The sequence below is a fragment of the Pantherophis guttatus genome, chromosome 3, assembly GCF_059756535.1.
Source record: "Pantherophis guttatus breed Tessera chromosome 3, ASM5975653v1, whole genome shotgun sequence".
Taxonomy (NCBI): domain Eukaryota; kingdom Metazoa; phylum Chordata; class Lepidosauria; order Squamata; family Colubridae; genus Pantherophis; species Pantherophis guttatus.
In genome coordinates, this window is record NC_142065.1 from 1935943 (window position 1) to 1951694 (window position 15752).

At 46.8% G+C, this 15752-nt stretch overlaps 1 protein-coding gene across 1 annotated transcript in view; it reads right to left on the reverse strand.

Annotated features, from left to right (window-relative positions):
- The window catches only part of LOC117666650 (BPI fold-containing family B member 6-like), a 39635-nt gene extending 25325 nt beyond the window's left edge, over positions 1-14310 (reverse strand). The window contains exons 1-6 of the mRNA XM_087888937.1: positions 14222-14310; positions 11719-11879; positions 9766-9865; positions 7804-7908; positions 4036-4182; positions 147-210 (exon numbers count right to left, since the gene is read on the reverse strand). Coding sequence (XP_087745063.1) covers positions 147-210; positions 4036-4182; positions 7804-7908; positions 9766-9865; positions 11719-11845 — 543 coding nt within the window. The 5' untranslated portion in view covers positions 11846-11879; positions 14222-14310. The remainder of the gene's footprint in view (positions 1-146; positions 211-4035; positions 4183-7803; positions 7909-9765; positions 9866-11718; positions 11880-14221) is intronic.
- Between the last annotated feature and the right edge of the window lie 1442 nt (positions 14311-15752).

Consider the following 15752-nt stretch of genomic DNA (forward strand, 5'->3'; position numbering starts at 1 on the left):
ATCATTGCTTCAACTGCAGAGAGTTTGCCGTGTTTGGGGAGCTGGGTCAAAACAACAGGTAGACTCAAAGAGGTCCCTCAAAGATCCTGGCCACCGCCCCGTCTTCCAGGTCCATGATTCAACCATCTTAAAGCCCTCAGACTTACCACACCAGGCATGACTTTCCCAAGTGTAGAATCCAAAAACTTATTCACTATCTTCGGCAGCATGCTGAAAGAGAAGACAAGCAAACGCAAGGAATTATAAAGGACAAGGACTACCACCGTTCAGTCCAAATTTTCTGTGGCTAAGTGAGACCGTGGTTCAGCAAGTTTGGACCTTTCATGCCACGGTCATTAAGGGGGATCACGGCAGTTCTTAAGTGAGTCACACAGTTGTTAAGCAAGAGCCTTGGTAGTACAGGGGTTTAAGGCACCCTGTTATTAAGCTGGTTATTAAGACCAGCTGCCTGCAATTTCTGCTGGTTCGAATCTCTCCAAGGCTCAAGGTTGACTCAGCCTTCCATCCTTTCTAAGGTAGGTGAAATGAGGACCCAGATTGTGGGGGCAATAAGCTGACTTTGTATAAATATACAAAAGTATGAAGGCTATTGCTTAGCGCATTGTAAGCCATCCTGAGTCTCCGGAGAAGGGCAGCATATAAATCAAATTAAAAAAAAATAATAATCTGGTGTCAGCGTCTCAGCGCTGACATAGAAAAGGGAGGATGAAGCCTGAACTTTTGCCTGCTAAATCCCTTTGAAGATTCGGTCTCCTTAGAGATGAGGAGGGGGGAAACATTCCTGTGAACTGACGGGAAAAGGAATCAGGAGAGTGACTTGGAAGATAGCCAATGAGAAGCAGAGAATTGGGGATCGGAAAGGGAGGGATTGGGGGGCAAAGGTCAGTATTGACCGCGAAGAGCCAGGGTCCGGTTGCTGTGCTCGAATAAAGAGAAAATTTCCTTAAAGATTGGCAGCTTGGAAGTTCATTTATTTTGAGATAGCATCGAAACCTGACATCTGGCTTCCCCACTGAAGGTCGCAAAAAGGGGATCACCGCCATCATCATCAATATGAGTCAGTTGTCAATCATCTGAATTTCGATCACCTTTTGACCATGAGGTGGCCACAACGGTCGTTAAGTCTGAAAAACTGTCATAAATCACTTTTTGGAAGTGTGGCTGTAACTTCGAACGGTCACTAAATGAACTGTTGTAAGTCGAGGCCTACCTGTTATTCATTTCAAAGCTGAGAATCTCCATTTTAGTTTTGCCTTGTTTTTCCAAAAAAGATTACCTAACCATTTAGTGACTGATTGATTGATTGATTGATTGGATTAATTAAACACTATTTCAATTTGTGTGGGACAAATGGCCCAAATATCAAGGAATCAGTCAATCAGAATAGAGCTGGAAGGGACCTCGGAGGTCTTCTAGTCCAACCCCCTGCTCAGGCAGGAGACCCTTGCAGAATTACAGAATAAGAGAAGTTGGAAGGGACCTCAGAGGTCTTCTAGTCTAACCCCCTGCTCGAGGCGGGGACCCCCTACCACAGTGTTTCTCAACCTTGGTAGCTTGAAGATGGGTGGACTTCAACTCCCTGAAGTCCATCCATCTTCAAGCTTCCAAGGTTGAGAAACACTGCCCTACCATTTCAGACAAGTGGCTGTCCAGTCTCTTCTTAAAAAGCTCCAGTGTTGGAGCAGCTACAACTTCCACTGGTTAATTGTCCTCACTGTCAGGAAATTCCTCCTCAATTCCAAGTTGCTTCTCTCCTTGATTAGTTTCCATTTGTTGCTTCTTGTCCTGCCTTCAGACACTTTGGAAAATATTATTATTAATTGAACTTCTATACCGCCCTTCTCCCAAAGGACTCAGGGAGGTGTACAGCCATATTAAAACACATATAGACCACAAAATTTAAGAACAATTTAAAAACAAATATATAAAATTTGGCCCATGAAATTTAAAACTAACACACACCCAATTTAAAAATTCCTATTAGGCCAGCCCGGCTTGTTGGAATAAAAGAGTCTTCAGGGCGCAGCGGAAGGTACGCAGGTCGGGGATCATACGGACCTCTAGGGGCAGCTCATTCCAGAGGGCAGGTGCCCCCACGAAGAAGGCCCTCCCCCTGGGTGTCGCCAGTCGACATTGTTTGGCCGACGGCACCCTGAGGAGCCGGTCTCTGTGGGAACGTATTGCCCGGTGGGAGGCTATCGGTGGCAGAAGGCGATCTCGTATATACCCAGGTCCTAAGCCATGGAGCGCTTTAAAGGTGGTAACCAACACCTTGAATCGCACCCGGAAGACCACCGGGAGCCAGTGCAGCTCGCGCAGGAGAGGTGTTACATGGGTGCGCCATGTCGCCCCCATAATCCCCCGCGTGGCCGCATTCTGGACCAGTTGAAGCCTCCGGGTGCTCTTCAAGGGGAGCCCCATGTAGAGAGCGTTACAGTAGTCCAGGCAGGACGTGACGAGGGCATGAGTGACCGTGCGCAGGGCATCCCGGTCCAGAAAGGGACGCAACTGGCGTATCAGGCGAACCTGATAAAAAGCCCCCCTGGCCACGGCCGTCATGTGCTCTTCAAAAGACAGCCGTGCATCCAGGAGGATGCCCAAGTTGCGAGCTCTCTCTGAGGGGGCCAAGATCTCGCCCCCAATAGTCAGCGATGGAACCAGCTGACTATACCAGGACGCCGGGAACCACAGCCACTCGGTCTTGGAAGGGTTGAGTCTGAGCTTGTTTCTCCCCATCCAGATCTGCACGGCCTCCAGGCACCGGGACATCACGTCAGGGGCATCATTGGGGTGGTCCGGGGTGGAGATGTACAGCTGGGTGTCATCAGCGTACTGGTGGAACTTCACCCCGAAACCACAGATGATCTCACCCAGTGGCTTCACATAAATATTGAACAGAAGGGGGGGAGAGGACTGACCCTTGTGGCACCCCACAAACAAGGCGCCTCGAGGTCAACCTCTGTCCCCCTGCCAACACGGACTGCGACCGGTCAGAGAGAAAGGAGGAGAACCACCGTAACACGGTGCCCCCCACTCCCAACCCCTCAAATTGTCGCAGCATGATACCATGGTCGATGGTATCAAAAGCCGCTGAGAGGTCTAATAGGACCAGGACAGAGGAACAGCCCCTGTCCCGAGCCCTCCAGAGATCATCAACCAATGCCATCAATGCCGTTTCCATGCTGTACCCAGGCCTGAAGCCCGACTGGAATAGATCTAGAAAGACAGCTTCATTCAGGTACTGGGGAAGTTGTCACGCCACCACACTCTCAACAACCTTCTGACCCCTTTCTGGAAAGCCAACAGAATCCTTGGTTGAATCCTAAGGCTAACTTTCCCCAAACCAATATGGTCACCTCCCATCTTGAGGGAATAACCGAGATGGAAGGGACCTTGGAGGTCTTCTAGACCAACTTCCTACTCAAACAGGAGACCACATACCATTTCAGATTCAATGGTTGTCCAATCTCTTCTTAAAAAAAACTTCCAGTGTTGGAGAATTCACAACTTCTGGTGGCAAGTTGTTCCACTGATCAATTCTTCTAACTGTTAGGAAATGTATCCGTTCCAGGTCCCCTAGGCTTCTTTTCATTAAGCTAGACATACCCAGTTCCCACAACTGTTCTTCATCCGGTCCCCGAGTCATCTTTGTTGCTCTTCTCTGTGCTCTTTCTAGAGTCTCCACATCTTTTTTACATCGTGGCGACCAAAACTGAACGCAGGATTCCAAGTGTGGCCTTTCCAAGGCCTTATAAAGTGGTATTAACACTTCAGGTGATCTTGATTGTTGATGCAGCCAAGAACTGTGTTGGCTTTTTTGGCAGCTGCTGCACACGGCTGGCTCCTATCTAAATGGTTGTCCACCAGGACTCCAAGATCCCTCTTGCATATAGTTACTACTATTGAGCAAGGTACCTGTGCATTTTGGTTTTTCTTGCCTAAATGCAGAACCTTCCTTTTTTTTTTTCACCACAGAACTTAATTTTGTTTGATAGGGCCCCGTGTTCAAATATAACACATCTTGCAACTTCTCACCTGCTGGGAAGGTTGGTTTTACAGGATTTCACCACCACTTTGCACTCATTCACCTTGAAAGTCACATGGCCATCGGGAGATTTTGAAATCGTGCCACCCGCCTTGAGTATAGCAACCACGGTGATCTGCATATTTCCACCAATAAAGCTGGGGGGTAAAAAGAAAAAGGATTATATTGGGACCTACTTGCTTACCTACTTACCTACTTCCTTCCTCCCTCCCTTCCTCTCTTCTTTCCTTTCTTCCTTCCTTCTTTCCTTCCACCATCCACCTTCCTTCCTTTCTTCCTTCCTCCCTCCCTCCCTCCCTTTCACTATTGCTATTCCTTCCTTCCCTTTTTCCTCCCTCCCTCCATTTCTTCCTCCCTTCCTCCCTTCCTTCCTTCTACCATCCATCTTCCTTCCTCCCTCCCTCCCTCCCTCCCATCCTTCCATTCTTGTTATTCCTTCCTTCCCTTTTTCCTCCCTCCCTCCATTTCTTCCTCCCTTCCTCCCTCCCTCCCTTCCACTCTTGCTATTCCTTCCTTCCCTTTTTCCTCCCTCCCTCCATTTTTTCCTTCCTTCCTTCCTTCCACCATCCATCTTCCTTCCTTTCTTCTTTTCCTCCTTCCTCCCTCCATTTCTTCCTTTCTTCCTCCCTCCCTCCTTCCCTCCCTCCCTTCCTTCCACCATCCACCTTCCTTCCTTTTTTCCTCCCTCCTTTCCCCCTCCCTTCTTTCCTTCCTTCCTTCCTTCCACCATCCACCTACCTTCCTCCCTCCCTTCTTTCTTTCCCTCCTTCTTTCCTTCCTTCCTTCCACCATCCATCTTCTTTCCTTCCACCATCCCTCTTCCTTTCTTCCTCCCCACCATCCATTTTCCTTCCTTCCTCCCTCCCATTCTTCCTCCCTTCCTTCCACCATCCATCTTCCTTCCTTCCTCCTTCCTTCCTCCCTCCCTCCCTCCCTCCCTTCCTTTCCTTCCCTTCCCTTCCCTTCCCTTCCCTTCCCTTCCTTCCTTTCGTTTTCTTCCTTCCTTCCTTCCACCATCCATCTTCCTTCCTTCCTTTCCTTCCTTCCTTCCACCATCCATCTTCCTTCCTTCCTTCCTCCCTCCCTCCCTCCCTCCCTTTCTTTCCTTTCCTTTCCTTTCCTTTCCTTCCCTTCCCTTCCCTTCCCTTCCTTCCTTTCGTTTTCTTCCTTCCTTCCTTCCACCATCCATCTTCCTTCCTTCCTTTCCTTCCTTCCTTCCACCATCCATCTTCCTTCCTTCCTTCCTCCCTCCCTCCCTCCCTTTCTTTCCTTTCCTTTCCTTTCCTTTCCTTTCCTTTCCTTCCCTTCCCTTCCCTTCCCTTCCCTTCCTTCCTTTCGTTTTCTTCCTTCCTTCCTTCCACCATCCATCTTCCTTCCTTCCTTTCCTTCCTTCCTTCCACCATCCATCTTCCTTCCTTCCTCCTTCCTTCCTCCCTCCCTCCCTCCCTCCCTTCCTTTCCTTTCCTTTCCTTTCCTTTCCTTCCCTTCCCTTCCCTTCCCTTCCCTTCCTTCCTTTCGTTTTCTTCCTTCCTTCCTTCCACCATCCATCTTCCTTCCTTCCTTTCCTTCCTTCCTTCCACCATCCATCTTCCTTCCTTCCTTCCTCCCTCCCTCCCTCCCTTTCTTTCCTTTCCTTTCCTTTCCTTTCCTTCCCTTCCCTTCCCTTCCCTTCCTTCCTTTCGTTTTCTTCCTTCCTTCCTTCCACCATCCATCTTCCTTCCTTCCTTCCCTTCCTTCCTTCCACCATCCATCTTCCTTCCTTCCTCCTTCCTCCCTCCCTCCCTCCCTCCCTCCCTTCCTTTCCTTTCCTTTCCTTTCCTTTCCTTCCCTTCCCTTCCCTTCCCTTCCCTTCCCTTCCCTTCCCTTCCCTTCCTTCCTTTCGTTTTCTTCCTTCCTTCCTTCCACCATCCATCTTCCTTCCTTCCTTTCCTTCCTTCCTTCCACCATCCATCTTCCTTCCTTCCTCCTTCCTTCCTCCCTCCCTCCCTCCCTCCCTTCCTTTCCTTTCCTTTCCTTTCCTTCCCTTCCCTTCCCTTCCCTTCCCTTCCCTTCCTTCCTTTCGTTTTCTTCCTTCCTTCCTTCCACCATCCATCTTCCTTCCCTCCTTTCCTTCCTTCCTTCCACCATCCATCCATCCTTCCTTCCTTCCTTCCTTCTTTCTTTCCTTCCTTCCTTCCTTTCCTTTCCTTTCCTTCCTTCTTTCCACCATCCATTTTCCTCCTTCTAGAAGGAAGTTGACTGAATAAATAAAAAAAAAAAATCCCAACACCATTATAGACTGCCTCCACTTTAGAACATAGAATAACGGAGTCGGAAGGGACCGCAGAGGTCTTCTAGTCCAGCCCTCTGCTCAAGCAGGAGACCCTACACCGTTGGAGACAAATGGTCATCCAGTCTCTTTTTGAAAGCCTCCAGGGGTGACGCACCCACAGCCTCTGGAGGGAAGCTATTCCATTGATTGACTGCAACCCAAAGAAGACCCGCTCACTGAATACGAGGAGGGGGTCATGACACGGTGCTAATACAAAGAAGAAATCGCTCGGAAGAAAAGAGGCTTTTTAAAACACATCAGAAATGCTCGCTTCTCCGGATCTTAGTGTCTTCCGCCGTGCCCTTAAAACCCACTTTTTCCAGCAAGCCAGGCTGGCTTAAGAAGAAATTTTAAATGTTTTAATTGGTTTGTATTTTAATTTTGGGCCAAATTTATATATATATTAATTGTTTTTTAATATTTGTATTTTATGTTTTTTAATTCTGGCTGTACACCGCCCTGAGTCCTCAGGGAGAAGGGCGGTATATAAATTTAAAAATAAATAAATAAAATAAATAAATAAAGCCAGGAAACCCCCGTGATTTGAGCAAGCAAATAGGAATCATTTGTAATACATTCTGCAAAATCAGTCAATCAGAATAGAGCTGGAAGGGACCTTGGAGGTCTTCTAGTCCAAGCAGGAAACCCTGGACCAGAGATCTTCAAACTTGTCAGCTTTAAGACTTGTGGACTTCAACTCCTAAAATTCTCCAGGCAGCTATGGTTGAAGTCCACAAGTCTTAAAGCTGATCAGATTGAAGACCTCTGCCCTAGATCTCTTGACCCCTTCCTCTCTGCGGCAGCCCCTCAAATATCGGAGGAGTGTTTGTTTTTATTGGGTATAGTTAAGGGTTTTTCAGTAGGTGAAACAAAATTGATATTGTATATGGTGACAGCAGCCAGGTTATTGATTGGTCAATATTGGAAAAGGGATGTTTTGCCTACTGTTGAAGAATGGACTTTGAAGGTGGCCAGTTTTGCAGAAATGGCGAAGATATCAGCAAACTTAAAAGACCGGACTCAAGAGACTTATGCATGGGAGTGGAAGAAATGGATAGATTATGTGCAGAAGAAATATCAAACTAGGAAGTACCAGATAGCTTTTAGCTGAATGTTGTGTAGAGATGTATAGTATATAGGGAGCAATATAGCTTATTGTTATGTAGAAATGTATGGTGCACAGGGGGGAGAATAGAGGGGTGGTAAAGCATGTTATAATACAATGTGGACGGATTTCACCTTGGGGAAGTCATGGGAGGAGGGGAGGGTTGGGGGGGTTAGGGAGGGATGGGGGGGAAATGGGGGAAAATTGGCATTTGTAAAACTTTTTCAATAAAAAAAAATATCGGAAGAGTGCTATCCTGTTTCCCCTAGTCCTTCCCTTCACTAGACTAGACTTTCCCCCATGGCTCTTCTAGATCCATGACCAAAGTGGTCTCTCACTCACCTTTTCCCAGCAACTGTGATGTTTATAGTCACGTTTATGCACATTTTGTCATCCGGCTTTAAGTCCATGGCAGTACTGGGTATACGAAGATCGGCAATTCTCAACCTGCGAGAGTAAGAAGAGAGCGTGAAAAATAGCAGATGAAAGAATGTTTTGCTGATGAGGAGCCCTGGATGAAGGCTTTGGCGAATCATCTTCAATGAATGTACAGTTGCGTACGAGTTCTCAGGGGACTCACAGACCCAAAGAAAGACCTATCTTTGGGTTCTGGGAACTGAATTCCAATCATGCTCCCATCACTACCTTTCTAATCAAAAGATGCTCAGGAGAATGAGAGCTCTCTTGTTGTCCTTCGAGGTGGCCAACTAACCAACTTCCTTTGTGGGTAGACTGTCATCTATGGAATACAGAATATCAGAGTCGGAAGGGGTGAAATGTAAAATTTGTTACTACCGGTTCAGTGGGTGTGGCTTGGGGGGGGGGGTTATGTGACTGGGTGGGTGTGGCCAACTTTTTCTTTTTTTTTTTTTCTTTTAAAACCATTTTTTCCACAACCTCTTCCGCCAAAGAGGTTGTAGAAAAAATGCTTTTAGAAATAATTTTAAAAAGCCTCTGATGATTGCGCAGCTCAGCTGGGCATGGCGGGGGGGCAGGGATGTTTGTTACCAGTTCTCCGATCCACCTGCCGCCATCGCTACCGGATCAGGCAATCCGGTCCGAACGGGGAGCATTTCACCCCTGCTTTAGATGTGATGGAGAACCTGTCAGTCCAAGCCCTGCACGGTTCTTGGGGCCGCCATTCGTGTGGGGATCGCCATTCCGTTGCTGCACGCTTTCGCCGATGACCCTTCCTCTGTGCCGGCTCTCCTGGGCCATCAGCCCAGAGGGATGCCTCTGACTTCGACGTCCCAGCCACATGCTAGATGATGTCAGAGTCATGCACTGAAGCAGTTTATCACCATCTATCACTTTAAGGAAAGACGGGGCAGCGCGGAAAAACTGAAGCGGCTTGTGATGGATTGGGGAGAGGAAGGATAATTGGGTGATTGCACTGGGGTGGAGCTGTATGCTGTTTCAAGGATGATGGGGAGCATGGGGAGCATACAAAAATTCCTTTCTGTAAACACTTTAAGGTGGTCAGTTAGTACCGATATCAGGGTAAACAAACTTGGTTATTGCTTTTGCGCGCTGAGGTTTATTTTTCCAGTCTTTACGGAACCTGACAGAACCTATGTCACGCGTGCCGGAAGTGGTACACAGAGTCATCTCTCCGGGCATGCCAGCCGTTGCCTGTTGCTCTTCCGGGTTCCAGCTGGTCTTCGCACAAGCTGGAGCACCGGAAACTAGAAGGGCAACTCGCCAGCGCGCATGTGCGCACTGGCCAGCTTGTGTTCATCCGGGCATGTACATTAGAATGGTACATTCAGATGGCCAGCACACATGAGTGCGTCAGGGAGCTGCTCTTCCTGTTTCTGGTGTGTGCACGCACGCTCCCATTTTGGTACTCGGTGCCGAAAAGATTCTCCACCACTACCCTTGACCTTTCCTTACCCTAGACAAATGGCTGTCTAGTCTTTTCTTAAAAACCTCCAGGGATGGAGCATTCTGGACAAATGAGCCGAGGTGGCGCAGTGGTTAGAGTGCAGTACTGCCGCTACTTCAGCTTGAATGAATGAATGCCGTGCTTAATAAATAGGAGTTTTCCTTCAAAGACTTTGTTTGAAATGCAATTTATTTGAGACGACCTCGAAACCTGACAGAAAGATCCTGTTCTTCATGATTTTTGCTGAGCTAGACTGGCGTTCTGACTAGGAGCTAAAGTCTGGCCCTCTCTGCACATCTGTTGGGTCTTCAAGTGTTGGCTGGAAATTTGGGGGTTCGCACCCCAAGATCGGTCGAAGCCTGGTGGGGTCAAAAGCCAGACTCCTCCTTGGCTACCCCAGAGGACAGAAATCAACTCACCCTTTGATGCCTTTGATCATCTTGCTATTGTCCCCGTTTTTCATGGCTTTCTCGACCATTTCCTGCAAAATGTTCCCTTTGATCAAGGTGACCTGGACCACTAGAAGCAGAGACAGAGGAATGGATGCTTAACCCGAGTCACGCATTCTCACAGCACAATAGGGCATGGCACAGCAGTTGTGGGCAGTTCCTTTTACCCCAGTGGCCATGCCATCCAAAGTGCTCCTGTCTGTCACAGACATCTGGGTCAGTAAAACAGAAAGAACCAATGCCCAACCTAAGCCACCAGGAGGCTCAGCCCAGCACGAGAGGGAGGGCAGCCCATCTCCCCATGGTGGAAAAAAGGGAGGGAGGAAGGGAGGGAGGGAGGGAGGGAGAGAGAGAGAGAGAGAGAGAGAAAGAAAGAAAGAAAGAAAGAAAGAAAGAAAGAAAGAAAGAAAGAAAGAAAGAAAGAAAGAAAGAAAGAAAGAAAGAAAGAAAGAAAATGAGGGAGGGAGGATGGGAGGGAGGGAGGGAGGCGAAATACAGAAAAAAAAGAAAGAAAGAGGGAGGGAGGGAGGGAGGGAGGAAGAAGGAAAGAGAAACTCAGAGAAAAAAGAAAGAAAGAAGGAAAGAAAGAAAGAAAGAAAGAAAGAAAGAAAGAAAGAAAGAAAGAAAGAAAGAAAGAAAGAAAGAAAGAAAGAAAGAAAGAAAGAAAGAAAGCAAAAAAAAGATGAGGGAGGGAGGGAGGAGATGGATGAATAGAAGGGATGAAAGAAAGGAGAGAGAAAGACTGAAAGGAAAGGAAGGAAGGAGGGAGGGAGGGAAAAGAGACAGAAAGTTGGAGAGAAGAGAAACAGAGAAACAGAGAAAGAAAGAAAGAAAGAAAGAAAGAAAGAAAGAAAGAAAGAAAGAAAGAAAGAAAGAAAGAAAGAAAGAAAGAAAAGGAGGGAGGGAGGGAGGGAGGGAGGGAGGGAGGGAAGGAAGGAAGGAAGGAAGGAAGGAAGGAAGGAAGGAAGGAAGGAAGGAAGGAAGGAAGATCTCTGCAGAAAATGACAACATGGGACACTTTGTATTTGTGCTGCAACCCAACTGGAATTGATGCCTAGAAGGTTTTGGAGAGAATATTTTCAACGTTGTGAGACAACTATTAGGAGAAAATCTGGTGATAGATAGAAAGTTCTCCACATTTCTAGGCTTCAGGGTCTTTCTCTGTTCTGTGAAAGAAGGGACTGAAAACCCATTTATCACATTCCAAAATCAATACTTACTTACTTACTTTCTTTCTTTCTTTCTTTCTTCCTTCCTTCCTTCCTTCCTTCCTTCCTTTCTTCCGTCTTTCCTTCCCTCCTCCTCCCCCCTTCCTCCCTCCCTCCCTCATTTTTTGCTTTCTTTCTTTTTTCTTTCTTTCTTTTCTTTCACTCTTTCTCTCTCCCTTCCTTCCTTCATCCCTTCTATTCATCCATCCCCTTCCTTCATCTGTCCCTCCCTTTCTTTCTCTTTTCTTTCTTCTTTCTTTCTTTCCTACCCACCCTTCCTTCCGTCCTCCCTCCCTCCCTCCCTCCCATCTCTTTCTTTTTTCTCTTTTCTTTCTTTGGTCTCACTCTTTCTCTCTCTCCCTTCCTTCTTCCTTTCTATTCATCCATCTCCTCCCTCCATTCATCTCCCTTCCTTCCTTCCTCCCTCTCTCTCTCATTTTCTTTCTTTCTTTTTCTTTCTTTCATTCTTTTTCTTTCTTTCTTTTCTTGCACTCTTTCACTCTCCATCCCTTCTATTCATCCATCTCTTTCCTTCCTCCCTCCCTCCCTCCCTCCCTTCTTTTCTTTTTTCTTTTTCTTTCTTTTTTTTTTCCTTTCCTTTCCTATCCTTCCTTCCTTCCCTCCTCCCTTCCCAACTCCACACAAGCATCTTCGAAAGTTTCCCCGGTGTTCTTAGAACAATCTCAGCTAGCAGGAAATATGCCATTTTACTTACTACGCATTATTGCATCCGGCTGGAATTTCACGTTGGCTATGCAGGAGCCCTCCGATACCGAAGGGACCATCGCAATACAGAAGAAGACCAGCACCCCAACCCAAGGCCTCTTGAGGGCTAGATCCATGGTGACTGACAGAAAGTCAGAAACGATTCCTTGGCTGTAAAAATGTGGAATGAGAACCTCAATCTTTAGATTCAGGAAATAAAGGAGAGGCCTGATTTTGCCCTATTCTGATCATTTCCCCTCATGGCAAATCCTCAGGAAAGGCTGAAAATGGCGGACACTGGGCTGCGGTTAAATCACAGAAACAGTAGCCAGGGAGGACATGGATTTCCCTTATGGCCCATGATTCAGAATCACAATGTTGGAAGGGACCTTGGAGGTCTTCTAGTCCAGCCCCCTGCTCAGGCAGGAAACCCTGTATTGTTTCAGACAAGTGGCTGCCCAGTCTCTTCTTAACAACCTGGAGCACCCACAGCTTCTGGTGGCAAGTCCTTCCACTAATTAATTGTCCCCGATGTCAGAAAATTCCTCCTTAGTTCTAAGTTGGTTCTCTTGGTTAACAGAATAACAGAGTTGGAAGGGACCTTGGAGGTCTTCTAGTCCAACTCCCTTCTCAGGCAGGAGACCCTATACCAGGTTGGGATTCTACCAGTTCAGACCGGTAATCTCCTTGATGAGTTTCCACCCGTTGCTTCTTGTCCTGCCCTCAGGTGCTTTGGGAGAATAGCTTGACTCCCTCTTCTTTGGGGCAACTCCTGAGATATTGGAACACTGCTATCATGTCATCCTTAGTCCTTCTCTAAAAGGCGGACAGAGTCAAAGATTTGGTGGGCACCTCAACTCAAGGGACAGAGCCCAGAAGAATCTGATGGCCGACCAGTCTCTGTAGGAAAGGCTACTGAAGGTCTCCAGACATTCCAAAGGAGTAAAAGAGGTTTTGATATGACAACCAAGTGCACCTCACACCCCTTCTCTCTAGATGCAAACATCTGGAGGAAACCAAGGGAAGGGGAGCCATTTAGCCTCAAACTAAAGCTGTCCTGAAATAAATAATCAACTTACTTCCTGCTTTTGGGGGGAGCGAGAAGGAAGAGCCCTGATTTCATTCTATTCTAATCATTTCCTGTTATGGCAGAGTCTCAAAAGCTCAAAATGGCTGACACTGAGTTGTTGTAGCCCTGGAGAACATGAATTCCCCTTGTACCACCCAGTCTCTGACCTTCTGATCCTCTGCCGATATTGACCATCTCACCTTCTAGAACAGTGTTTCTCAACCTTGGAAGCTTGAAGATGGGTGGACTTCAACTCCCAGAATCCCCCAGCCAGCGCTGCTGGCTGGGGGATTCTGGGAGTTGAAGTCCACCCATCTTCAAGCTTCCAAGGTTGAGAAACACTGTTCTAGAAGAAGGACAAAGACCTTTTCTCAATGTAGAGAAAAGCAAAGTCCTACACTTAGGCAAGAAAAACCAAAAATACACATATAAACTGGGTGAAACCAGGCTTAATAGCAGTGACTGTGAGGGGGCCCATGGAGTCTTAGTAGACAACCAGCTAAATAGGAGCCAGCCGTGTGTGGCGGCAGCCAAAAAAGCCAACGCAATCCTAAACTGCATTAACAGAGGGATTCAATCAAGATCAAGAGAGGTACTAATACCACTTTATAAGGCCTTGGTAAGGCCACACTTGAAGTACTGCACCCAGTTTTGGTCGCCACAATGTAAAAAAGATGCTGAGACTCTGGAAAGAGTGCAGAGAAGAGCAACAAAGAGGATTAGGGGACTGGAGGCTAAAACATACAAAGAACGGTTGCAGGAACTGGGCCTGGCTAGTCTAGGGAAGAGAAGGACCAGGGGAGACAGGAGAGCATCTTCCAATATTGGAGGGGCTGCCCCAGAGAGGAGGAAGGGGGTCAAGCTATTTTCCAAAGCACCTGAAGGCCAGAGAAGGAACAATGGATGGAAACTGACCAAGGAGAGATTCAACGTGGAAATAAGGAGGAATTTTCTGTGGAACAGAAATTGCCTTTGGAAGTTGTGGGAGCTTCATCTCTAGGCTTTCAAGAAGGGACTGGACTGCCATCTGTCAGAAATGGCGTAGGATCTCCTGCTTGGCTGCTTGGGGGGCAGGTTGGACTAGATGACCTACAAAGTTCCTTCCAGTTCTGTTAATCTGTTAACCTGACGGGCACCCCAACTCAAGGTACAGAACCCTTATCTGATGACTGTCCATAGGAAAGGCAACTAGAGGAAACTGACTGAACAATTTTTAAAAGAGTGGGAACCTCAATTTACAACTCTGCAGAAGAAGACATGGGTGGCCCCCTCTAAGCCTGCTGGAAGACGTCATAGTTGCACCCCAAACTCTGGAGCTACAGATGCAGAAATGGCTGGATGGGTCACAACAACTCAACTCCAATCTTATGTATCCATCAACTTTCTCAGAAGGGGCCTCTTCCACCATCTGGGGTACCTTTGGGCCATCACACAGTTGACTTACATGTCTGGATGGATGGATGGATGGATAGATGGATGGATGGATCGATGGATGGAGCTTCCTCGGGGTGCTCAGATCTTTCCTCACTAAACTTCTCTTGGGCTGCCAGTTATATAGTTGTCCGTGAATGAAAGAACCAATTCAGGGCTTTGATAACCACGGAGATGTGATACAAACTCAGAAGGAGATCTTCCAAGATAAATATTTTTCACGAACATCTTGAAACTTAGAGGCATTCTTCAGTGCCAGGCTCATGTGACTCTTCCAGGTGATCTGTTAAACCAATGGCCTGGAACAGGTCATCTGTCCACCAGGAGCCAGAATAAGAAAGAAAAGGAGGAGAACATGCTACACCATAACATGGTTTATAGAATAGACTAGAATAGAATTCTTTATTGGCCAAGTGTGATTGGACACACAAGGAATCTAGTTATTATCTAGTTTCGGCTTAGTTGTGTTGTGTCAGCAGATCCCCCAAGGAATCTAATCTCTTCTTAAATAGTAATGGAGCACCCCCAACTTCTGGAGGCAAGCTTTCCACTGATGAATTGTTCTAACTTTCAGGAAATTCCACCTTAGTTGTAGGCTGAATCCCTCCCTGATATGTTTCGACCTGTTACTTCTTATCCTGCCCTCAAATACTTTGGAAAATAGGTTGACCCTCTCCTCTTTGTGGCAGCCCCTCAAATATTGAAACACTGCATATCATTCATAATATGGAGAACCTACAACTTCTGAAGGCAAGTCCTTCAACTGGTTAACTGTTCTCATCCATTAGCTTCCACCCGTTGCTTCTTCTCCCGCCTTCTGATGCTTTGGAGAATAGGTTGACCCCTCTCTTCTTTGGGGCAGCCCCCTCAAATATTGGAACACTGCATATCATTCTTAATATATTTTTATCCTTTCTAGATGCCTAATCATCTTCGTAGTGGCCATGCTGTGTTTTATACAGAATATAGAACAACAGAGATGGAAGGGACCTTGGAGGTCTTCTAGTCCAACTCCCTGTTGGAGCAAGAAGAGATTCTACATCGCTCTGGACAAAAGGCTGCCCAGTCTCTTCTTAAAAACCTCCAGTGACCCTATTTTTTATTTTTTTTTTTGGCTCTTATCAAACTATCACCTCACTCAGAATTCAAAAATATTTGTCTAGGATGTTCTCCAGGGCCTTTTTTTTATTATTTCATTATCAGGAGCATATTCTGTTCTGATGCAAACAGGGGACATGGTGTTTCAAACACCTTTTGAGCGTATTTAGATGAAAGGAGCTGGCTTTGACACCGGGACTTAATATTTTACTGAACTCTTCAGGCCCCAAACCAGCATAATTAGAGGCCCCTGAAAAAACAATCTAAATCACATTGTGTTTCTGAATGGTTAAACTAAATAGCATTTAGATGCGCTCCGAAATCTCACAATGGAATCCAAAAGGACTCCTGCTGATTTTATCACTGGGTCCGCCTGGTTGTGAAAGGTATATAAAGTTGTTGGTGAACAATACTTTCTCTAGATTGAGAGAAATTTCCACCCTTAC